Genomic DNA, 26,165 nt, shown 5'->3' on the forward strand with positions numbered 1-26,165 from the left:
TGGGATATCTACTTATGCTATTGTTTCTCTATGGCAATAGTTCTACGAGTGACTGTGTTGATGGTTAATTCCAGCTTCTAAAATAATGTGAGGAAGTTTCAAGTAGTGTGACTTGTAGCTACAATAAGAATGAATTCAAGCTTGTATGAATTAGAATTATTTGGAACCAAAGCTTCTTCAAATAGCTAGAGCATCCAGGATTAGTGGAAATCTAAGCAATAGTTCTACGAGTGACTGTGTTATCAATTGTCAATTCCAGCTTCTAAAATAATGTGAGGAAGTTTCAAGTAGTGTGACTTGTAGCTACAATAACAATGAATTTAAGCTTTTATTGTAGCTTATAGTTTCTAAGTTTATTTTTTAATTGAAGCATTCAAGGATAGTGGGAATCCAAGCAATAGCTCTATAGTGAGGTCCACGATATAATGGCAGTGTTTGATCAGCAATGGTATTGCCATCCTTGTTTATCATACAACAAAGCGGATAGCGCTATCTCTTTCTCACTTGCCAGATTGTCTTTTTTTAACAATGTGGAATTAATAATAGATTAACAAAATATTCCATCTAAATTATGAAAATTCATTATGAAATCATTGAAAAATATAATTTATTGCTTGATAACATATAATTGATTATTTTAAACGAGAATGAAAAGTTAATATTACATAAATAAACCTGTATCAGCTGCAGTCTATAGAAGGCATTTACAAAACAGAGGATCGGCAACGTTTTTCTCCTATCTTTCTCCACTGCTGCCATTATAACTTGGACCTCACTATAGCTTCTAAAAAATGTAAGGACGTTTCAAGTAGTGTGACTAGTAAAATTTTTTGTCTCATGGCAGTCGGCTATGAGGACGGGACCTGGAAGCATCTATTCTATGGTGAGGTCCACGTTTTAATAGCAGTGATAGGAGAACAGTGTTGTCGATTTTTTGCCTTGCCACTGCCACCCATAGAGGATAACTCATAGCGGTAAATTTGATGTAATATTAAATGTTCATTCTTGTCCAAAAAACCAATTATATTTATTTGTCAAGAAAATAGTTTTTTTTCAAAAGTTTGGATTTTTATTAATTGTGATTAAGTGATTAATTTAATTTGATTTAGAAGTATTTTTTTAATTTGAAAATTATTTTTGTGTGTTTTGAATTGTAAATTGAGTGTGTAATTATTGAAGAATGTTAAGTGACACATAACATACACATAGCTGCATTTGGACTGTTGTATAAATTGGAATTGGAACCGTTTTGGGCTTTTAAGCCTGTGGTACTTTTCTGTTAGTTGTGAAATTCTGAATAAATAAATAAATGAAATATATTCTTCAATGATCGAATTTCATAATTGAGGTTGGATACATGTTAATTAATTATATTTCTACATCCTTTAAAACGATCTGGAAACGTTGCAGAGCTGAAAAAGGATAGCGCTATCGGCTTGTCGAATGATAGACAAGGAAAGTAACACCAACGTTAATCAATTACTGCCATTATAACGTGGACCTTACTATAGATGATCGGGTTTGACTCATTCTTATTATTCGATTGCGTTGAGATATGCATTACAGTGTATGACTTCAAAGCTTAGCAAATGAATTAACTAAAGCTCAGTTTTAAGGTGCGTACAGATGTACGCGCCGCGAACATGAGCAATTCACTTTTAATCAGCTTACTATATCTGTATTTTTACAGAAACGGTATTAAATATATATATATATATTATATATATATATATATTATATATATATATATATATATAAAAAGCTTGGCATCAGCTGATTAGAAGTGAATTGCTCATGTTCGCGGCACGTATATCTGTACGCACCTCAAGACTTCAGAAAATAAAGCATTTCGAGAAAAACGAAATCCAAACAAAGCGCTGTGAGTTATTGTGTTAGTAGCCTACTACGGGTATATTTGAGAAGAGTGTTTTGAAACTTCTAGATGTATTTCCTAAAAGTTTTCAAGCAAAGTTTCTTAGATAATTAGTGATTCAATAAGTGTAAAGCAAGCGCATTAGTTCCTAGTTCTTAGCATACAATAAAATAGGCCGCACACAAGGACAATAAATAATACTCCCAATAGCTCCAGCGGAAACGCGGAATTGGAAATGTATGGAACTCAAATGTACATGACATATTTTCTAATTCCGTGTTCCCGCAACAGCTGGAGGACGCTCAATGGAAACCAATACCTATTTATTGTCCTTGTGTGCAGTGTGCTTGATAAAGAAACTCTAAAGGTGTGTAAAGATTTACGCGCAGCGAACATGAGCAATTCACTTTTAATCAGCTGACTATATCTGTATTTTTACAGAAACGGTAAGATACAGGTATAAAAAGCTTGGCATCAGCTGATTAAAAGTGAATTGCTCATGCTCGCGGCGCGTAAATCTGTACGCACCTTAAGCTGTAGGTCTATGATTCTTCCAGTAGTACTAGCTCATAGAAGAATGTACTATCACAGCTACTAATAGGGTCTCTAGTTGTATCTTGTATAAAAAATTCTATCAGTAATTCTAGTGTTCAAGCAATTTTTCTAATTCAGTACGTTAGTTTCTAGTTCTAGGCTTACGACAATAGAAAAATTTCAAGCAGTAGTATAGATGATTCTACTATTAAATCTGGACTGAAGAAACAATTCTACAGTTATAGATACTCTCTACAAGGTTTAACAGCTTGGGCCCGGTTGCACAAAAGCCGGTTAAATTTCAACCGTGTTTAATCCCATGAGAACCAGTCAGAGAAGCCGAGGCTCTTAAATGGCTCCAGAACTTACTTGATTCTATTAGTATTTAACATATTATGTGTAAAATTATTTTTTGAACCTTGGCCTATGAATGCATATGCATTCATAGAAGCCGTCTTTTCAAAACCGCCTTTTCTGATTGGTTCTCGTGAAATTAATCACGATTTAAATTCAACCGGCTTTTGTGCAACCAGGTCAACGAAAGTGGAATCTTGTGTGATTGTTTGGATATCTATAATTTTATCTCAATTTATTCTACAATGTGTAAGAGTTGAGTTTATAATGCAGTGAAAGGGCTGTGGAGTAGGCTAAAGAGGTGAGGTGTAGGGAAAAGATAGGAAAGTTGAATCACATCTTTGAAGTTCAATCGAAAGCAGCAAATAATTATGTTTGTCTAGCATACAACTTGGAGCCATTTTGCTTTATATTCAATACTAAATTATGAAGAAAAATACTCAAGAATCCAATATGTAAAATGAATTAGAGCAATTCAATACGAAATTGAACCTGTGCAATATTTATTTATTACATTCAACAATCACAATATCAAATTGTTGATTGGGAGAGAATCAACAGGATAAACCCAAAGCTGTTTCTTTCCCTAATTTTGTTTAAAATAGTCCAAATAAGGTTATGAAAACACTTTTATAATGATTATATTGAAAGTTCTAATGGAATCCAGCTATTGTACTCATTCATTCATACTGGATAAACATTCTGAGAAATTATTCAAAATTATTCGTATAATACAAATGGGAACGATGATTAGAACGATAATTCAATTGGATTCTTCAAGAGTAAAATGAATGATTTATGGCTCAAAAGCTCCAAGTTGAAAACTCACACACACAATTTCTGCTGTTGCTGATTCCACCTTGAAAACATTTTGAAAAATCGACAAACAATTCATAATTGGCGACCAAATTTCTATTATGTATTTCTATAAATACTTTTATGTACGAGAATTGAAAATATCACACATATCTATCATAAATATCATCATGTATCGTGTATTTGGATACATAATACATTCAAAATAGTTTGATGAAGTATTATCGGCATATATCATAAATCAATAATGAAACCCTTTCCACTCTCTACCTAGAGTTATCATTTTCATCTAATCATATTTTCCCAGATAGCATTGTAAAGAAGAAGAATGCAGGCATTAGAATATACTAAACACTATCCAAAGCTTTCCTTCAAAACTGATTGATATTTATCCTGCTCTATCAAATCTTAATAACAACGATCAGTTAATGCAAAATTTCAGTTATCAGTTGAATCAGTTATTCAACTTCAAAAAAAATTGTTAACTTGAGTTTAAATCTAATTTTTGCAAGGGAATAATTAGTGCGAACTAGCTAGTCGGTGCTTAAGGCTGGATGCGATTCCATCAAATATCGAAACAACCTTTCATTGAATTTCAAGCCTATTCTTCACACTCTCATTCAATTGGACTTGATCTACCATATTACCAATGTATCACAAATCACAGCACAATCTATTCTTATCAACTTCTCCAAAATAGGACAAATTCGTAGATAAGATGTTATGAAGTTATAGATTTCATAGTTCATTTGTAGATAAACTCTCTGTATGCACACACCCTTATAGAGGAAAATCGTTCAAATCAACTCATTTCAATTCCTTATTTTATTCTTCTTCACCTTCTTAATCTTTATTCATCTCTAATCTTTCTCCATCTTTCAAATCAAACCTTATCTAAATACTACAATACTCGATTCCCTGCTCATTTACAGTCTCCCACACTTAACGAGTTGTGAATGTATCTCATTCATGGAAATTACTAGAATAAAATTGAATTATCCCAAATCCAAAAACCTTCATTATTGTAGACATTCTCCCCTCCTGTACTTGAGTTTGAATCATAACATAACATAACCTCTAGCTACATCTGGACTGTTGTATAAATTAGAGTTGGAACCGTTTTGGGCGTAAGTTAGCCTGTGGTACTTTTCTGTAAGTTGTGTAATTCTGAATAATTGAATAAAATAAAATAAATAAACTTGACAAAATACTGGACATCCTGCTTATTTGCACTCTTCCCACACAAAACTAGTTTCGGAAGTTCTAGCCTACTTCCAGTCATTCCTGGAAAACAAATCCCTCCAAATCTAAAAACATTTCTTCACAAAGATATTCTAATAATTTCTTATCTCTTTGATTAGAGTATATGAATCATGATTAACGATTAACTTGATAAAATTCTAGATATCCTGCTCATTTGCACTCTCTCTCGAAAACTGAACTAGTTGGGGAAGTACCTTTTTTTGGTCATTTCTGGATCCAAATCTGAAAACCTTGTGGACATTTCTCATCTCCTTGACTGTAGTTTGAATCTTATTCAGCAGAAAACTCCGATACTCGTGTTTCTGATTATTTGCACTCTCTCTGAATCAGTTGAGAGAGTATTACTTCTAGTCATTTCTGGAACAATGAAATCCTTCCAAATCTGAAACCCTCCTCCTCCTAGACATTCTTTGACTAAAGTTTGAATAGGAAAGAATTACTTTTGGTCATTTCTGGAATATTAGAATCCTTGCAAATCTGAAAATCCTCCTCTTCCAAGAAATTTCCCCTCATGAATTAAAAACACAATAGGCTGTATTTCCCGCAATGTGAAATTTTCAATCCCCTTGAAATAATCGTTTCCATAATTCTCTTAATTCATCGTTAACCTGACAACATAATTGACGTTGAGCTCCGTGTGGCCAAGTTAGCACAGAAGTGTGTCTTTCGGTTAGTAAGTGCTCGTTGCAGAGAGAGCCACGCCGGCTGTTTGGGGGTGCAAGGGAGGTTCAGGGGGTAAGGGGGTGCACGGGATCAATACAGGGTGGGTGGGTCACCCCCTCCACCCCACCCCTCACGCATGATGCTTTTCCCGGTGCGAAAAGAGACCACGTGACCACACACAGATCTGAGAGCTCCATTGTGCTATAATTCTTCTCAGTAGGTCTTGTATGTGTCTCCATTTGTGTCATAAGTACCAGGAATTATCACCTCTAATTGATTACAAACTTATGACATCAATAGCTCCAATCATCAATATATATGCCACTGTGCTACAACTCTTATCATGTGTCATAAGCTACACGTCAAAAACCTACTATTATTCTGTATATTAAGATGTGTTCTAACTTGTATATTTGTACGAATGAAGGTATTATCATTATTTTAAGAAGGCCTGTGTCATAAGTAGGCCAATTCTTATCTTGTTTCATAAGTAGACCTTATGTGTGTCTTCATTTGAGTCATAAGGGTCAAAAATAATCATCACCAATACACACTTATGGCATCAGATATCCAATCCTCAAGATATAGAATGATTCATTCTGCTAAAACTCTCAACATGACCTGTGTCATAAATGGGACTGTGTCATAAGCAACACAATTCCTCACAAAAAGTGAGTGTGTGGTCAATTGACCACAAAATTATGGCTTCAAGAAGTCCTATTATCAAGATATCATAATGCAACACAATGATCGATGTGTTCAATGTCAACACATGATGTTATATGCAACACAATTCCTCACCACATTATGGCTTCAAAAAGTCAAGATATAGGCATCAAGATATAGGCCACTGAGCTTCAATTCGTATCGTGCTTCCTTTATGTCATAAGTAACACAAATCATCACTACTAATTCACCACAAACTTCTCACTTCAAAAATCCAAAATATATACCACTTTGTTTTGATCCTCATCTTATGTCATAAGTATCACAAAAAACCATCCTCATCAAAGTTATGAAATCGACCACAAACTTATAGCTTCAAAATCCGATCATAAAGATTTATATTCCACTGTGCTACAATTTTTACCTTGTGTCCTAAGTAACACATACTATCCCCATTAATACACTAAGATTGATCACAGACTTATTGTTCAAAAACTCATATTATTAAGATATTTATTCTCAGACTAATATTGAATCTTGACCTTGACTGTGGCTGAGATCTCGATCAATCATTCATACACTGGTTCAACAAAAACTTCAGTCTTAAAAATGTTCAAATTTTCATTTGGAAAATTTATCAAAATTAGGATGACGAGAAGCATTGTACTCTGTCTGGTCTTTGTTTCCTATTGTATTGTATTCATTTCAATTCTTCTCCCAGTTGAATTCAACATAACATTACTTTGAACTCATCGATCAACGGATTTTCTTGGCTGTGGCTGAGAACTTGATCAATCATTCCCACAACTACACTGGTTCAACTAAAACTTCAATCTTAAAAATGTTCAACCATCAATATAAAATTTTCATGTGGAAAATTTATCAAAATTAGGATGACAAGAAGCATTGTACTCTGTCTGGTTTCAGGTACCTGTTGTATTGTATTCATTTCATGAATAAATCTCCTCCCAATCATTACTTTGAACACATCGATCAACGGAATTTATTGAAAAAAAGACTTAGGAATTGCCAAAAACCAGAGATTTTGGTTCTGTGGTTTTTGACTATTTCTCAGTATTTTTATTCAATATGAATAATTGCCACAATATCATCTTATCAACTCCCGTTCGCTCGCCATATCCGTCTAGCCAGGGGGACCCCCTGGATCGTCCAAAAATGAGATCAGCGGACTCGCTTCGCTCGCCTGCATTTTTCATTTGAGCATGCTTCATTCCATCAGAAAGTCAAAGTACTTCCTCGCTCGATTCAATCACCCAAACGCAAAAAACCCGCTAATTTTGGGCGTATCTTTGGCGTTATTTCAAATTCCTTTCAACACAACATTATTAAACCCCAGTTGAGCTTCTGTAGTAAATTTGAACATTTTCTGTTCATTTGTTCTTGATAAATCTGAGGAAAAGCAAAAAACCGCTGGAAAAACGCTAATTTTGGGCGTATCTTTGTCGTTATTGCAAATTCCTTCTAACACAACATTATTACACCCTAGCTTAGCTTCTGTACTGAATTTGAACAATTTCTGTTTATTTGTTCTAGATAAATCTAAAAAAAACAACGAAAAACGCAGATTTTGGGCGTATCTTTGGAAATTTTTCCAAATCCGTTGTTAGTGCGCTTCTTAAGGGCCAACTGAACATACCTACCAAATTTGAACGTTTTTGGTCCGGTAGATTTTAAGTTCTGCGAGTGAGTCAGTGAGTGAGTGAGTCAGTCAGTCAGTCAGTGAGTGAATGCCATTTCGCTTTTATATAATTTTATAGAATATAGATGAAAAATTGCCACAATATCATCTTATCAACTACACAAAAAAGTTTCTCGAAATTCATGATCTTTCTTAAACTCCTGTTTTTCTTTTTACTCTTCTAGTAGCTTCTAGAGTGAATGAACTTCAATAAACTTCTCCCATCAGGGATTTCCTCTTATTTATTTATTTATTTATTAGTACAGTCACAAACACGATATTTGGAAAGAGAAACAGGCAATTGCCCAAAACTTCTTCAATTCCTTGATTTTGGCACATAAATAGTCCAAAGTGAGGTTAAGTTGAAATTTTCTGTTTTCACCAAAGATTAACACTCAGAGAATACGTATTCGAGATATGACTGATAAATTTTGAATTTCGAAGGGTTGATAAGAGCCGGAAATAACACTAAACAATCCGAAAGTTTCAATAATATTGAAATAAACTTGAAAATTTTGAGCAGAAAAATTGAAACTACTATCACAGCAACTATCAGCTGTTATGATGAAAGATATGTCTTACAGCGATATAAATTGCTAAATTTGCAAAATGTTGTGTTCTCATCTATTATCAATTTGATTTGTTTCATTCTCAAACAGAGAGATATGTGGTCATATCACACTGTATGTCATCTCACACTATAACATTTTGTGAGAGATCAATTTTATGAGTGCTCAGCTGGAAGTGTTTCATAAATTCACATCCTTCCAAGGCAATAATATTATGAAAACTGTGTCACACAACTGTTCATTGTGGAATAGTCTATGATAGTCTTGTAAAGAAATCAGTAGCACCAATACATGTTCCAATTAACATCAAATAACAGTGTGAAATCTTACTATAATGAAGCTGTTTACATTCCAAATCTCACTGATGTAATTAACATTGGTAAATAAAATAATATAGTAGTCCTTGTGGTATTTTTCTTCCAAATTTATAGGTGATGACACAATTATTTCAAACATCTCATGCTTCTCTCCACTTTTCTTTGATTGACAGTGTGATTGATTTTTTCTTTTTTGTGTAGTTGAGGAGTTGATATTGTGGTAATTATTCATATTGAATGAAGAAGACTAAGAAATTGTCAAAAAATCAGTGGTTTTTTGACAATTTCTTAGTCTTTTTTATTCAATTGATTTTTTCCCCAGCTCCTCAACCAGCTCTAAAATATATTTACCTAGAGAGCAGTCTGGAAAATACCATTATGGTAGAAATCAGCATGATGGATTGACCTTATCTCATACACTTCTCCAATCACATGAATTCAGCAACATTTATAAAACACGAAAAGCACAATTTTAAATCTCTCTTATAATAAAATAACTGAATAATATTCTTCAAAAATATAGCAACATACACGTATCTCATAGCAACATCCATTCAAAACACCGAATACATCTATCAATTGCAATAAAAAATGCTAAACCATCAAACTCGTCTGAACTTCCAAAATTTGAAACGAACCCTCACAATTTTCAAGTAACACCAAAGAGAGACTTGAGAGAGAATTCAGACAGAATCTCTCTCTCTCGTAATGACACCAATATCAAATCCACTCATAATATAAAAAAAGACATCCAGAACATTCAACATTCGAAAATAACACTTAATAGATTTAAACCAGTAAACATCGAAAGCGTTTGGAAAAGTAATACCGAAAAACATATCCAATAGAACTGAATACATCAAAGGATAGAGAACGTTGAGGTGATAGGGAAAGTTGATTCCGAGCGGAAAATTATGTAACATAATATATAATATTACAATGCCTGATGATAAATATATAGCCGTTTAGCTTGCCCTCATATTCATAATATACTTGGATGACTTCACAAAGATTTGGAAACGAATCTTTGGACTCAGATTGAAAGTTATCAACTAATCCGTAATGTGATACAATTGGAAATGAAATTAATTATGCTCCTTTAGACAATAGTTTTATCAATTGGACTTCAAGCTTCTTCATCTTGATAGAAAATATGATTTAAAAAATTATTGTTTTTCAAACATGTATTCGTGAATAAAATTAAGATTTTTCAGTTTTCGAATCAATTTGATTGATGTAAGAAGAATGAAAAAATTGTTCTTGAACATTTTTTGTTCATTTTTGTGGATTTAAATTCTTGAGTAATTAGTATTTGAAGGAAGTCAAAATGAAGTACTTCAAGTAAAATTGATGTTCCCCGATAATATTATATGTTATTACTCTATTTCTTATTCCACCAGCTCATCTTCCAAACTTCAAATTCTGAGTATTTGATTCTTTGTAAAACCATGTTTGTTTTAAATACGTCAAAGCCGTTTATAATAGCAAATCAAGTGACTTCACGCAAATTCAACAATTGTTTATTTGCTAATGTGACAGAGGATTTATGATCTTCTTATTCCAAATCCAATAGAATTGATTTACAATCATTATATTTCAAGAACTATTCCATAATTAATTTATTTTTAATTTCAGGGAGGCAGAAGAAGTTTGTTCTTGTAAAAAACCTATCCATAATTTCACTTTCTGATATTTCAGAAATGAATATGCTTATATTTAATGTTTATTTGTTATTATAATGATGGTTTAATAAGATCTTTAGATTATTGTAGATGTGATTTCCCCGATGATAAACTTGGAAAAACTTCCCTTCTCAACATTTGTGCTGTGAATTTATTTCACTCTCATATATTTGAAGTTTATATTATCAGTTATTGCTAAGAAATTATTATTCATTCCCTGAAACTTTAAAAATCAGGTAAACTGTAAAAACATTATAATTTATTTGGTCGCCAATTAGAACTATTCTATCAATTTTTCAAGTTTTTCATTTGAAATTATGTGATTCAACTTTACTATTTTATACTAGAATAACTACGTTATGTCCAAAGATAACTTTAATGTAGCCCTTCTCATCTACTTTATTCTAGTTCAACTTGTTTAATTAATACTACGATGTGAAAAGCATGCATTATTTGAACTAGTTATACGTTGGTGAGTTTCCATGCAAGAATATTATGTAGAATTTTCCAGCTTTATGATCATTTATAGTTTGTAACAAATAAATGTCTTCGTGTAGGCCTAGTATTCGTAAAAAATCAAGTAATTGGGTTGTTTCAAACATTTGATATTAGAACAAAGGATGTTATAAGCTTACTGAATAAATTGAAAAAAGCTAGGATTAGTTTTCTGTTATTTCAAATTATTATCTGCTATTCAAAGTATTAGATCCTGAAATATATCTCTTCATGTTCTCGAAGATAAGAGATAAATTTTCAAATTCAAGCATCTTATCTATTGAGGTTTTCTGTAAAGTGTGAAGTTTTTGGCTCGAAAATTTCTAGTTTCATTCGAAATTTAGACTTTTTGAATGATTATTAAGTTACTGTTCTAGATTTTTTGATTCTAGGCTCTAAAAGTATCTATTTGATTAAAAATTCTCTAGTTAATCTGAGTATTGAAGAGCATAAATTGTATTTTGAAAAGTGAAAGTGACATAACCAACATTTTGATTTAGACAGTATAGTATAAATTGGAAATGGGACAGTTTTGGGCATGAGCCTGTTGTGCCTTTCCTCATGTTAAGTATTCTTACACAATGCGATAAATGTGATAAATGAATGTGAAGATAGTGTAACACTGTAAATTCGACGAATTAGAGAAGAAAACAGAATTATAATTCATATCGTGCTTCAAGGGATATTGTGTAGATTATTAAGTGAATATTATGTGTATTGATCATTGGATAATTTCTCAAGGATTGAAGATCACTTGCTTATAGTAAGGTTCAAGTTATAATGGCAGTGAATGAAAATATAGCAGAACAGCGTTGCCGATTCTCTGCTTTGTCACTGCCCTCTATAGAGGAAAGCTGATACCGGTATATCTGATGTACTATCAAATCTCCATCCTTGTTGAAAATAATCAATTGTATTTTATCCGTCTAGGAAAATATTTTTCAATGATTAATAATTAACAAATTTCCATTGTATATTTGTCATTTGAAATTATGTGATCCAACTTTACTATTTTATACTAGAACATTGTGAGTTTTCATGCAAGAATATTATGTAGAGATCGTAGATTGTATATTTTGTTTAGATCATTAGAAACTGATAGAGAAGGATAGCGCTACTTGCTTTGTCGTATTATAGACAAGGATAGCAATACCAATGTTGATAAAATACTGCCGTTATAACGTGGACCTCACTTTAGTGATTATTCATTCATTATTCTTTTTTTGTCTCGTCTGATACCAGGGCAGTTATTTGAATGATTTTGGACGAGTTAGCCCCTAACATGGAGCTCCTTATTCCCAAGCAATAATTGAAAATACTTCAAAATCTTAAATTGGAATTTGGCATAAGCGTTAGTAGCCAGTTACAATTCTAGAGCAAGGCTGCTTTACTAGATGAGATTAAGTGTTGATAAAGTCATCCATTAGGAATGTTTAAGGTAGAGTTAGGGCAAGCATTAGGCTAAATAAAATAAGTGAAGGCCTGAAGGCGCTTTACTGAAAAGGTATAGATGAGGCTTAGCTTAATAAGCTAGGGTTAGTTATGAGAATAAATTCATCAGAAGGATGGGACTATCATGCATATGCTTCCATGCAGCTAACTGATATCACAATGGATTCTAATAACACACAATCAAAATTATTTACAATAATAGAAGACTGGTTACAGGATAATCTAATATATCAATGTATAGTATCACTAACAATACTTTTTATTTGATCTTGAAGCTGTTCTCTCTTTGTATTCTATTCAAAATTTATTTATTTATTTATTTATTTATACGTGTATACAATAACAAATCATATAAATATGATTGGGAAGGAACAACAGGCTTGGCCCAAAACTATTCCATTCCCAAATTTTGATTACATGTCCAAAAAATAGGTTATGTTTCTTCTATGAGAAGTTCAAGCTCAACTTTCGTCCAAAAATAAATATGAGATGCAAATTTTAAATTTAGAAAAATTAAAACACCAAATTATAGTTAAATATTACACTTAATTATCACTGCACATTGTATTAATTAAGTTATTTTATGATTTTAAAATAAAAATAAAAATTTTATTTTATAAAAGAGGTTCAAGAAGTTCAAGCTCAACTTTCGTCCAAAAATAAATATGAGATGCAAATTTTAAATTTAGAAAAATTAAAACACCAAATTATAGTTGAATATTACACTTAATTATCACTGCACATTGTATTAATTAAGTTATTTTATGATTTTAAAATAGAAATAAAAATTTTATTTCATAAAATTTCATGATTTGAGTGTACCCTTGAGGATAATATGATGATAATGAGGAAGGATTTCATCATAATAGTAGCTTATATGAATTCATCATCATGTATTCATAAGCTCAACCTACAATATTCAAATTTGACTATAGTAAAAATTTGAGAAGGGACAGTTTTGGGCATAAGCCTGTTGTAGGCCTACCTTCTCACATAAGTGTGATATTGTATACATGACTGAATAAATAAATTATAATGCACCTTTAAATTCAATCTGCGATTGGTTGATAGAGGAGCATATTATTTTCAAGTGCAGCCCACATTTTTTATGAAACTTGATTTTATGATACTAGAGTATTTCGATATGATCACCAAATAATGATCTTCTAGAGATCTAGCCCAATATTATAAGGTGGGTAGTTATTTGAATACCTTCTGAAATTCACGGAATAATAGTGTGATCATTGATGATTATTACAATAATTACATCAGCTGTTCTTAGTGAGAATTTGTGTGTATTTTTGGCTTCAAAATTCATAAAATAACTTAATTAATACAATGTGCAGTGATAATTAAGTGTAATATTTAACTATAATTTGGTGTTTTAATTTTTCTAAATTTAAAATTTGCATCTCATATTTATTTTTGGACGAAAGTTGAGCTTGAACTTCTTACTGAAGAGACATAACCTATTTTTTGGACATGTAATCAAAATTTGGGAATGGAATAGTTTTGGGCCAAGCCTGTTGTTCCTTCCCAATCATATTTATATGATTTGCCAATATATTATTCAAGCAATACTATCCTTTCAGCCAATCTTTCTACCAGTAACACAACTTGCTCACTACAACTACATACAAGCATAGTGCATTCCATACAGCCTAAAAGCTACCATATCAAGCACACTAATAAACTGAGGAGATTCCACACAAAACCTACAGGGCCTGGGTATACAGAGATTGATCTGCAGACAATGATCAGAGGAGTGTTAGGTATCTTAGTTATATCTTTTTAGGGATGCAATTCCTTAGTGACTACTCTAACCTCACAGCTGCAGCCACATTGCTTTAAGGGCTGTAGAGATTATTGATAGATTACTGTGGAGTATATGAAGTGTAGTTGAGAAGTTGATATTGTGGTAATTATTAATATTGACATAAGACATAAGACAATAAGACAATTTCTTAGTCTTTTTCATTCAGTATATGAAGTGTATATCTAATCTATTGCAGCTAATAGCAGCTGAGAGACTACAATTGTGAAAGTCATTGCTAAGGAATTGCACCCTGCTCTGATCACTTTCTGTGGGTTGAGGCCCCTTAGTGCATGACTGCATTGAGTTTACATAACTCTTAGTATTAATAGCTTTTCTACTCATGCTCAACAATCAGCTGATGTACAGATTAATAGAATTATTATATCCAACTCATGCAGAATAGTTGTCCTAAATAATGTGTGTTTCAGGAGTGAATTGGGGTTTTGTTGATGATGATGATGATGACAATGATTGATGAAGATGATGATGAATGATTGATGAACGATTGATAGATCGAAAGAACCAATAATAATGAACAGATATAAAAAAATGGCGCCCAATATGGGACATTTGCTGACCGGAACTTGTTGGTGGCCAGCTCGCCGAGTTCGTAGAATTTGATCTCCTCGGAGAAGACGTCTAGAGGCACGTTGACGGGTCGTCGCAGCCGACCTCCACTCTGGTAGTAGTAGAGGATGGCGTCGAAGCTGGGCCGGTTCCGGTCGAAGAAGTACTCGTTGCGCAGGGGGTCAAAGTAGCGGATGCGGCGCGCCGGGTCTCCAAGCAACGTGTCGGGGAACTGGTTCAGCGTGCGCAGTTGCGTCTCGAACCTTAGTCCACTCACCTGGCAAACAAAATTTCAAATTATCAAAGTATTCATTTATGGAAACAGGTTCAACAAAGAGTAATTTATTGTAAGGAATATATATATAAACAGATTTGTCACAGAATAATTGAATGAGAGAGAAAACAAACAAATTCAACCTCAAAATCACAAGGAACCGGTTTGAACTGGTTCAGATTCCGCAGTTGCATTTCAAACCTCATCTCACACACCCAGCAAACAAGAGTACTAACGTGAACTCATTTATGAGATCAGATTTGACATATACTGATTGAATGCGTGAGAAACACATCAAATATGATAAATATGAGGGACTGGTTTCAGCTGATTCAGATTCCGCAGTTGCATTTCAAACATTAGTCCACCCACTAAAGTAGGCCTACTAATCTAAACTAATTTGTGAGAGCAGATTTGACATAGAATGATTGAATGGGTGAGAAAACACGTCAAATATAAATATAAGGAGCTGGTTTGAATTGGTTCAGATCTTGAAGTTGTTTTTCAAACCTCAGTCTTCTCATCTTGCAAACAAAATAACAATATTTCCATGATATTGACAACATTTAAATTAAAAATTGAAAGCTGGATGAAGACAGAAGATATCATACCTAAAATATTTTAATTTGATGTACATATACTGTCTTCCTCAGTTCCTCTGAATTCATTATTAGTAGGGCTATACTCCCAGATTAATTTTCTCTCTCTGAGTTTAAGTTTTATTTTTTGTGTCATGTGTACTGTATTGTATTGTTTTTCTAATTCTCTCTTTGCTTACAAAAGGAATCGCATATATGCTACAAATGAATTACATTATGTTACTGAATGGATTACATATGTACAGTGAATTGTAGATTAATAATTACATGAATAATCTCTTTTTCTTTTGAGTTTTTAAATTATTATGAATTCATTCTAGTTTTTCTGCTCTCTTAGTATTTCACTCTTAGTACTTCTTCTTTTCAAATTGAAATTTTATTTTTTTTCTAGTTTTTCATACATTCCATATGTTTCTTTTTTCTTTATTATATTTTTTCTATTTTCGACTGAATCTCAAGCCACTAATTATAGCCGACTGATTACTTGTTGCCATCGCTCAAACTACTTAGTTTTGCTGGTAACGCCAATGATAATATTATAATCGATTTTTAAATGGAAAATATTTCAATTTCAAGTTTTTGTAATGTATTGTATATGAAAATTTTTATATTTTTCACATTTGTAAAGTATGTTTAATGATTTTGGCAATAAATATTTCTTTCTTTTCTTTTTTCGTTTTCTTTCATTTCTATCAACATTCATCAACAGATTTGACATAGCATGATAATCAAATGGGAGGAAAACAAACAAATTTAACATCAAGTGTGGTGATATGGTGATGGTGTAGATTATCTGGATAATATCATACTGTAGTTTACAATAATATTATAGACCAGGGTCATTATATAGTACAACGGTCATTCGTTTTTCAACCTCTAATCGCATATCATAGAACACAGACAAGTGTTAGGGGATGATTTACACCTAGCTGAACAGCTTGTTATCCCCACCAAACACCCTGTGATCGGTGCGGCTAGATCGTCAGATTTGTAAAGTTATTATCCCACAAACATGACCTCCTCACTTGAGTCATCCTCCAAGTGTTATTCGTTTTTGCAAGCAAAAAAAATCTGGTGTGGCGCACTCACACAACTTTCCTTGCCGTTATGAAAATTGATCACCTGACGCTAGTGTTCCCGCGCATCTCAAGTCTACTATTCAAAGATTTGAGCCAGCTGGTGACAGGGCAATAACGCTGGAGACACACATGAGGTCTGCTATCTCTTCATAGTGAATGATTTAATAGAATCAACAATAATTTGCAATTGAATAATCACATTTTCTCGAATTTAAAGCTTATTTTCAATTTTAGGTGAAAATGTTACTGAACATTAATTGTAGAGATTTTCATGCTCAATCTACTCCACTTAATTTTTTTCGTTCCAATTGTATCTGAAGCCTGATAATTGGGAATCTATCTGCATTGATGGGGCGGAGCTCCTGAAATTTTTACAGATATGGGACTTGTGGCAGTTGATAGAGCTTATCGATGACTATTCTAGGTATGAATTTGATCAAAATCGTTGGAGCCGTTTCCGAGAAAATCACGAAAAACCCTGTTTTTGACAACATTTTTCCCATTTTAGCCGCCATCTTGAATTGCATTTGATCGAAATTGTTCGTGTCGGATCCTTATAGTGAAAGGACCTTAAGTTCCAAATTTCAAGTCATTCCGTTAATTGGGAGATGAGATATCGTGACGCACATACACTCATACACACATACACACACACACACACACACACACACACACACACACACACACATACAGACCAATACCCAAAACGTATAGACCTATACTCAAACGTATAGGAATTTAGAAATTGGGTACCTTAATTTTTTTCGGAAAGCAATACTTTCATTACCTATGGTAATAGGGCAAGGAAAGTAACAAATAGTACAGTATAAATCTAATGGAGAATAGAATTATTCAATTCCACGCCGAAAACATTATGAGTGATGACATTGTGCGTGAATGGTGTCGGAAAATTAAAGACGTCAAGTTCAAATGTCTTCCAGAATCGTTGTAATCCATGACAGCTCGGCCTCACTGTGCTGTGCAAATCAAATGGGATAATTTCGATCACTGACTTGGTTACTAGCACGGTATTTAGATGAAAACGGTAGTGGTCATGAAATGTGTGCGCTGTGGCCAGCCAGCTAGATTGCGTCATCACCACCAACCGAGGTTTTTAACACCTATTGGCAATTTATGAAACTTATTTCTTAAAAACAGATGATCGGATTTAAAATGACGTCAGCTACACCGGGAATTTATCACAAACATGCGCGTGACACCTACCGTCTTCTTTTATATACCGTGGTTACTAGTAACTCGTTCGTTTTCCCTAAACTCAAGACATTACTTTGAGGGCAGCGCTTCCAAACTGAAGAGGAGCTCCAAAAAACGTCATATTGTAAACGAATGAAAATGCAAATAAATCATTTGAATTTGAATTTCATAGCCCACTTAAACTCATTTGGCGGCAGCATTTAATGGAGACTCACTCAACAGACAGAATTCCAATCTTTAAATACATTTTTATCTTTTTTTCTTTAATCATTTTTAATCTTTAAATACAATCTGTATACTGTAATCAAAATTACACTGTAATTCTGCCATCAAAGGATGAATCTGCGAGATGAATACTGTCACCTGTTCAGTAACTATTTCAGTTTGTAAAATAATGTGTAACGGAGAATTACTATATGAATCTATGTGGAGATAGGACAATCAAAGCATGAGATACATTGTATTTATTTGTGCCATCTCTCACAGACTAAGGCCCGGTTGCACAAAAGCTGGTTAAATTTTAACCGTGATTAATTTCACGAGAGCCAATCAGAAAAGGCGTTTTTGAAAAGACAGCTTCTCTGTTTGGTTCTCGTGGAATTAATCACGGTTAAAATTTAACCGGCTGTTGTGCAACCGGCACTAAGCCTTGGGATGTTTTTCTTTTGTTCCCACTACTTTGTAATTATTGATCATTGTGTCAACTACTATTGATAATTGATTATTTATTATGCTTTATATTTCGTCAGTAACTTAACTTTTATATGTTGTTGTTACAAATATATTTTGTTAGACGTATGTGTTATACTATGTATATTTTGTTTGTAACATATTTATGTTAGTTTTTTTTGTTATCATTGCGAGTCTGTTGCTTAAGCCACCATTTTGTGACACCGTTAAGTGGGAGGAGACTGTCTGGCTGGGCCAATGGCAGGCGTTCATGCCCTTGAACAAAAGCAGTACTCGCCTACTAGTATAAATTCTACTGCTATTGTATTTAGTTTTAGTTTATCAGAGATCGACTATGGTGTAACAACCGAAACCGGTCTTTCTAAGTATCAATAAATCTGGGCTGCTCTTGTATTTAGTTTTAGATTATCAGAGATTGACAATGGTGTAACAACCTGAACCGGTCTATTTCTATCAATAAATCTGTGGTTTTTGACAATTTCTTAGTATTTTTATTTAATTTAAGCAAGTGTTTCTCTGTGAGTATTGGAAAGTTTTGATGTGATGTGATTTATTTGAACAAGAAATTGAAAATATAAAATCTGAGTACCCTCTTCAAAAGTTAATAGTAATTGAATGATTTACGAGGGACGATCTTTTAATTAAAATAAAGTCAAATCCATTCACCTTTGTTGAGATGCCAGTAATGAATTATTTATGAGAATAGTTTCTATAAAACAACGGATAGTGATATTATGTGAGTGGATCAATTATATAGTAGAATGATATTCTGTAATAATAAGTGTGAATCAATTCTATAGGAATAGGACACTTATCCTACAAACATATTATTTCAAAATTGAAATCAGAGCCAAAACTGTAATTTCTCACTTGAATTAGAGAGTTTTTATTGCTGCTAATAAATTTGGCGAAATTATATTACAAGGACGATTTATGAGCATGGAGCCATGCAGCGTTTGCGGTCTTCTTTTATAGAATATAAAACTTAATTCCATGTCGCGACTGTTTTTGATCCGCTGCCAAATTCCTGTGTGCTAATACGCGTCGTAATGTGGCTTTTGCCCACGCTGATAGAGAGATAGTGTGATGGAGAGATACAGAGATGGAGAGATAGAGGGAGATAAAGTATCCCATGACGATGACAAGATCGTCACCAGCCAACCAGCCCAGCTTCTGCCAGTCAATGAGTAACATACCTATGAAACTCATCACAGTGTAATGACCCACAGTTAAATGTATTCGGAGATTTCTGTGAGTCAAGAGGATATTGTACCTATAGTGAGGTTCACGTTATAATGGCAGTGGAGAAAGATAGGAGAACAACGTTACCGATTCTCTGTCTTGTCAATGCCTTCTATGGAGGATAGCTGATACCGGTATATCTGATGTGATATCAACTGTTCATTCTAGTTCAAAATATTAAATTATATTTTACTACCCGTCAGGCTCGCTTCGCTCGCCATATCCGTCTAGCCAGGGGGCTCCGCCCCCTGGACCCCCGACTGGATCGTCCAAGAATGAGATCAACAGGCTCGCTTCGCTCGCCTGCATTTTTCATTTGGGCATTTTTATCATTTATGTTAGGACAATCCAGTCGGGGGTCCAAACTAAACGTCTGGCTAAACGGATATGGCGAGCGAAGCGAGCCTGACGGCTAGTAATATAATATTCTCAGGATTGAAGTAGCAGTGCCCAATCAATTTTTCCGCGATAAATGCATTCAAATCTTCAACTTGGTGCCAACCTAACAAAGTCAACTCAACTTAATGCCAACCTGACAAAATTATTAATTTAGTTGCCAGTTAACAACTGTTTCGAAGAGGTACTCTATCTAGATTATAGTTCTATAGTAACATATGATATGGAAATTTCAATTATAATTAAGAGATTGGGAGAAAAAGAATATACATGCTAAACTACGAACTTTAAACCCTTAAAAACAACTCTTAGAGTTAAAAAATTGCCAAAAGATTTCTTAGTGCGCCTTTAAAGGGCCAACTGAACATACCTACCAAATTTGAACGTTTTTGGTCTGGTAGATTTTTAGTTATGCGAGTGAGTGAGTGAGTGAGTGAGTGAGTGAGTGAGTGAGTCAGTCAGTGAGTGAGTGCCTTTTTGCTTTTATATATATAGATTATGGACTCAAAATTGGACAAAACTTATGAAGTGATAAACATCACCTATTTTTGGAAAATTTCAATCTAAATTTGAGAAAAAGGGAAAGTTTTGGGCTTTGTAACGCTCCTCGGGGGGTTCCTGGTTTATACTTGAGCAATGCCCCGGATGGAGACGTCACACATGTATAAAATCTTACACTGAGTCCTCGGTGTTGTAACCTCAAACTTATAAGTGTATGAATGAACACTATTTATTTTATTTATTCATTTATTGTATAAAATACTATAATCATAATACAATTATGACATTGGAGGAAAAACTAGGCTGAGCCTGTACTATTTCTCTCCAAAAATTTTGATAAAATGTTAATGTTGTCCAAAAGATAAGGTTATATAGTCACACACTGCTTCGTCACTTGATTTTCGGTCCAGGAATGATGATTTAAAATTTTGAATTTTGAAGTTTAATTTTATACTCTAAATGAATCACAGAATGTATCACAATAAATTAAAAACTTTAGAAATATTGCACTATAGAACACAAGGCTGAGAGATTCAGTATTAAGGTGCGTACAGACTTTCGCTCTGCTCCGCAACCGAACGTCACTCCAGCAGAGCGATTGATGATCGACCGGGGAGCAACAGTGGTTCGACCGGGGAACGCGAGAAGATCTAACATCTTCCGTATCGTTCATGATGGGTGTGTGGGCGGAGCGACTGTGGTTCGATGGTGGTACGAGGGCGGTACGAGGGAGGAGCGTGCTCGGTGCGGGTTGGAAGCGCGAATATGTGCACACAGCTTAAGATTCAAAATAATAGTCCAAATCGCGGGAGGCACAAACTCCTGCACACCCTTGATCTGTTCAATGACTATCTGTGTGTCACAGCTTCAAGCCGGTTGTTCCCTTCCCAATCATTCATGGTTGAGAATCATATTGTATCTATCAATTTATGGATAAATAAATAAATTCTCCTCATTTAGTTGAAGAAATATGAATGAAATCAATAACAAGTTCTTGTAATAATTGTTTTGAGGGAGATATTTGAATTCATAGAGGCAATTTTTATAAAAAAAATCTGGTGTGGCGCACTCACACAACTTTCCTTGCCGTTATGAAAATTGATCACCTGACGCTAGTGTGCACGCGCATCTCAAGTCTACTTATAAACAAAGATCTGTGCCGGCTAATGACAGGACAATAACGCTGGAGACATACGAGGTCTGCTATCTCTTCATAGTGAATCATTTGATAGAATCAACAGTTGCCAACAGTTTGCAATTGAAATAATAACATTTTCTCGAATTTCGTGCTTAATTTCAATTTTAAGTGAAAATGTTACCGAACATTAATTGAAGAGATGTCCATGCTCAATCGTTTCCACTGGGAATTTTCTGTTTAAATTGTATCTGAAGCCTGATAATTGGGAATCTAAAATCAAACTTTGCATAGATGGTGCAGTGCTCCTGAAATTTTTACAGATATGAGACTTGTGGCAGTTGATAGAGCTTATCAATGACTTTTCTAGTCATGAATCTGATCAAAATCGTTTGAGCCGTTTTTGAGAAAATCGCGAAAAACCCTGTTTTTGACAACATTTCCGCCATTTTAGCCGCCATCTTGAATTGCATTTGATCGAAATTGTTCATGTCGGATCCTTATAGTGTAAGGACATTAAGTTCCAAATTTCAAGTCATTCCGTTAATTGGGAGATGAGATATCGTGTACACAGACGCACATACACTCATACACACACACACACACACACACACACACACACACACACACACACACACACACACACACACACACACACACACACACATACAGACCAATACCCAGAAACAACTTTTTTGGACTCAGGAGACCTTGAAACGTATAGAAATTTAGAAATTGGGGTATCTTAATTTTTTTCGGAAAGCAATACTTTCCTTACCTATGGTAATAGGGCAAGGAAAGTAAAAATATTTCTAAAAGAGCTTCTACGATTTGAGTAGAAATGGAAAATTGTTCTATTTTGATCATAGATTGAAGTTGTGAGAAAGGTTAATAATTGAGATGTCTAGTCAGTAAAAGCAAAAAATCTGGATTGTGATTGAGCTTTGAAACAATGGATATGATTCAGCAGAAATAATGGTAGTGTAGTTACTTTATTTTATGATTTCAGCAACTGTAAAAGCTTGTTACTACCATAGTGAGGTCCACGTTATAATGGCAGTGTTTGATTAGCAATAGTATTGCTTTCCTTGTCTATCATTCAACAAAGCGGATAGCGCTATCTCTTTCTCGCTTTGCTCTGCTGCCAGATCGTCTCTCAACAATGTAGGATTAATAAATAATTGACAAAATATTCCATCTTATAATTATGAAACTTTAAAAAAAATAATTTCTTGCTCAATAAAGTATAGTTGACTAAACGTCAGGCTCGCTTCGCTCGCCATATCCGTCTAGCCAGGACCCCCAAATGGATCGTCCAAGAATGAAATCAGCAGGCTCGCTTCGTTCGCCTGCATTTTTCATTTGAGCATTTTTATCGTATGTTAGGACAATCCAGTCGGGGGCCAGACTAAACGGATATGGCGAGCGAAGCGAGCATGACGGCTAGTAATATAATATTCCCAGGATTGAAGTAGCAGTGCATAATCAATTTTTCCGCGATAAATGCATTTAAATCTTCAACTTGGTGCCAACCTAACAAAGTCAACTCAACTTAATGCCAACCTGACAAAATTATTAACTTAGTTGCCAGTTAACAACTGTTTCGAAGAGGTACTCTATCTAGATTATAGTTCTATAGAAACATATTATAGGGAAATTTCAATTATAATTAAGAGATTGGGAGAAGAAGAATATACATACTAAAAGACGAACTTCAAACCCTTAAAAACAACCCTTAGAGTTAAAATATTGCCAAAAGATTTCTTAGTGCGCCTCTAAAGGGCCAACTGAACATACCTACCAAATTTGAACGTTTTTGGTCCGGTAGATTTTTAGTACTGCGAGTGAGTGAGTGAGTGAGTGAGTGAGTCAGTCAGTCAGTCAGTCAGTCAGTCAGTCAGTGAGTGAGTGCCATTTCGCTTTTATATAATTATATATATTATTGTAAACGAGAATGAACAGTTGTTATTACATCAATAAACCTGTATCAGCTACCGTCTATAGAAGGCATTGACAAGACAGACGATCGGCAAAGTTTCTGTCCTAACTTTCTCCTCTGCCATTATATTGTGGAGCTCACTATAGTGATGCTATAGGACTTCTATCAGTAGTCTAATACCAGAAAAATTCTTAGATTCTCTGAGCTAATACTAGAAAAGCATACTACATGTTTCCATTAACTGTCATTTTAAAAGTAAACAAATAATTCAAGAAAAGAAGTCGAGAAAACTGAAGTTCATGGATTATAATATGATCAATGACTGATTATATAAGAGGTTTCCTACTGAGAGATTATATAACTTCCGCCATTTGAATTACAGTTTCTGGGAACATCAAAGTGCTGGAGCCTATCCAACAAATTGAAATCTAGAAGTCTAAAGATCATCACAACTATATCATGGCATCAATGTAGCCTGAACACATCATAATTTTGAAACATATGAGTTTGAAACACACTTTGAATTGTCCTAGATTAGTCAAAGCTGTAGAAATTCATTTCAATATACTCTTAAGCTCAACCCAAAGACCTTAAAGATGCATAGACTCACATACAGCGCTAGTGTCGTACTTGGAATTGAAATCCGCCATTGAGGGGGCGGCAACCCAAAAGATTATTACATACCAATGCCACCAATGCCTTTGTGATCTATTGTATTACAAATATATATAGATATAATATTCGTGCTAAAATACCCCAATGGCGGCCTTCAATTTCAAGTAAGAGCTATCATTGGGAAGGCATAGTCATTGTGGGTCTATATCTCTTTAAGGTCTTTGGCTCAACCGTGATCTATATTTCAAAATCATTACTATATATCTCTTTCCTGTATAGGGCGTAATTTACAGTCCTAGTTCATAAAATCATAAGAATACACTAACATATGATCAAAATAAAAATCTTCCAGCAGTATTAATTATTTATTCACTTCATAACACTTGAAAATGGCATCAATGTTGAAACATGTTGTGATAAGAATAATTCAAAAAGGGTACAGAGATTTTTATTTTTCTATATTTCTATTTTTATTCTACTATATTTCAACCGTGTATTTTAAGAACGAGAAGAACTACTGTATTCTCGTACTTCAAAGAAGCTTCATTCTTTATTCTTTATTGACTCAGTCTCCGTATTTCGGAGGAGACGATAAGTTGTCGGTCCCGACTACCTAAAAAAGTTGTCATCTCTCATCATCATCCCTCTCACTCATTACCCACGCACAAGCCTGAGAGCTTATGTTGGCATCTCCCTCAGTATTATCATTACACAATAAGTACATCATCAAAATGATAGGGAGAGAAAAAATATTAAAAAAAGAATATTGCTCTATAACTTCAAAAATGGAGGTATTGAAGAAGCATGTTTACTATTCTTGATATATAAATGCTTGTTCTCTTATGAATTGGATGAATGAGAATCATTCTCATTCACCATGCCTCTGACATTTTATCATGTTGTATTAAAAGCTGAGTTTTGATGCTCGATTCCTCTTCGTAAAATATATTTCCCAGCATGAAATTATAACATTATTGACCGAGCGAAGTGAGGTCTAAGATTCAAGTCGACGGTTTTGCATTTCTCTTTATGTTTATATCTTCCGCATTTACAGCGAAACGCAGCAATAGATTTTCATGAAATTTGACAGGTATGTTCCTTTTTGAATTTCGCGTCGACTTTTACATACGGTTTTTTGAAATGTTGCATTTTAAGGATAATATAAAAGGAAAAGGAGTCTCCTTTGAACGCCAATATTACCGTAAAAATCGGACTTATAATTATTCATCATAAATCAGCTGTCTAGTGGACTATGATACTATCCGTTCAAAAACATCGATCATCTTGAATTATATATCTTTCCATCAACGTTAGTAGACAGTTGTCTACTAACTCAGTCTTCTCATAAGCCATAAGCTGAGGCCATGAGTCTAGATTGGAGTTTGGAGTTATTGAAAGAAAACATTTTTTCTACATTCTTCGTTTTTAATCTGATGATTAAAATTGCAACAAATTTTATTGAAAAGAAATTGATTCCTAAAATCATGAAAAGTGAGAAATGAAGTTTATAGGAAATCAGCATTATGGTAGTTTATTTTGTTAATTTCAACACACCGTTTTTTCGCCAACACGACAACACAGAATGTTCTCTGATTGGATTGGCGTATCGACGGCAGCCAGACCTGATAACAGCGCTCACACTCACATTCCGGGACGACACGTCACGGTACGATAGGACTGAAAGCTCCATGTTTATTTAAGATTTTTGAAAGCA

The 26,165-nt window shown here is 34.0% G+C and overlaps 1 protein-coding gene across 6 annotated transcripts in view; it reads right to left on the reverse strand.

The window, feature by feature from the left end:
- Positions 1–26,165, reverse strand: part of LOC111048259 (potassium voltage-gated channel protein Shaker) — a 692,857-nt gene that overhangs the window by 76,445 nt on the left and 590,247 nt on the right. For all 6 annotated transcript variants that reach the window (XM_039431765.1, XM_039431762.1, XM_039431761.1 and 3 more), the window contains exon 3: positions 14,778–15,043. In XM_039431765.1, the coding sequence (XP_039287699.1) occupies positions 14,778–15,043 (266 nt within the window). The remainder of the gene's footprint in view (positions 1–14,777; positions 15,044–26,165) is intronic.

This window comes from Nilaparvata lugens, chromosome 6, assembly GCF_014356525.2.
Source record: "Nilaparvata lugens isolate BPH chromosome 6, ASM1435652v1, whole genome shotgun sequence".
Classification (NCBI taxonomy): Eukaryota; Metazoa; Arthropoda; class Insecta; order Hemiptera; family Delphacidae; genus Nilaparvata; species Nilaparvata lugens.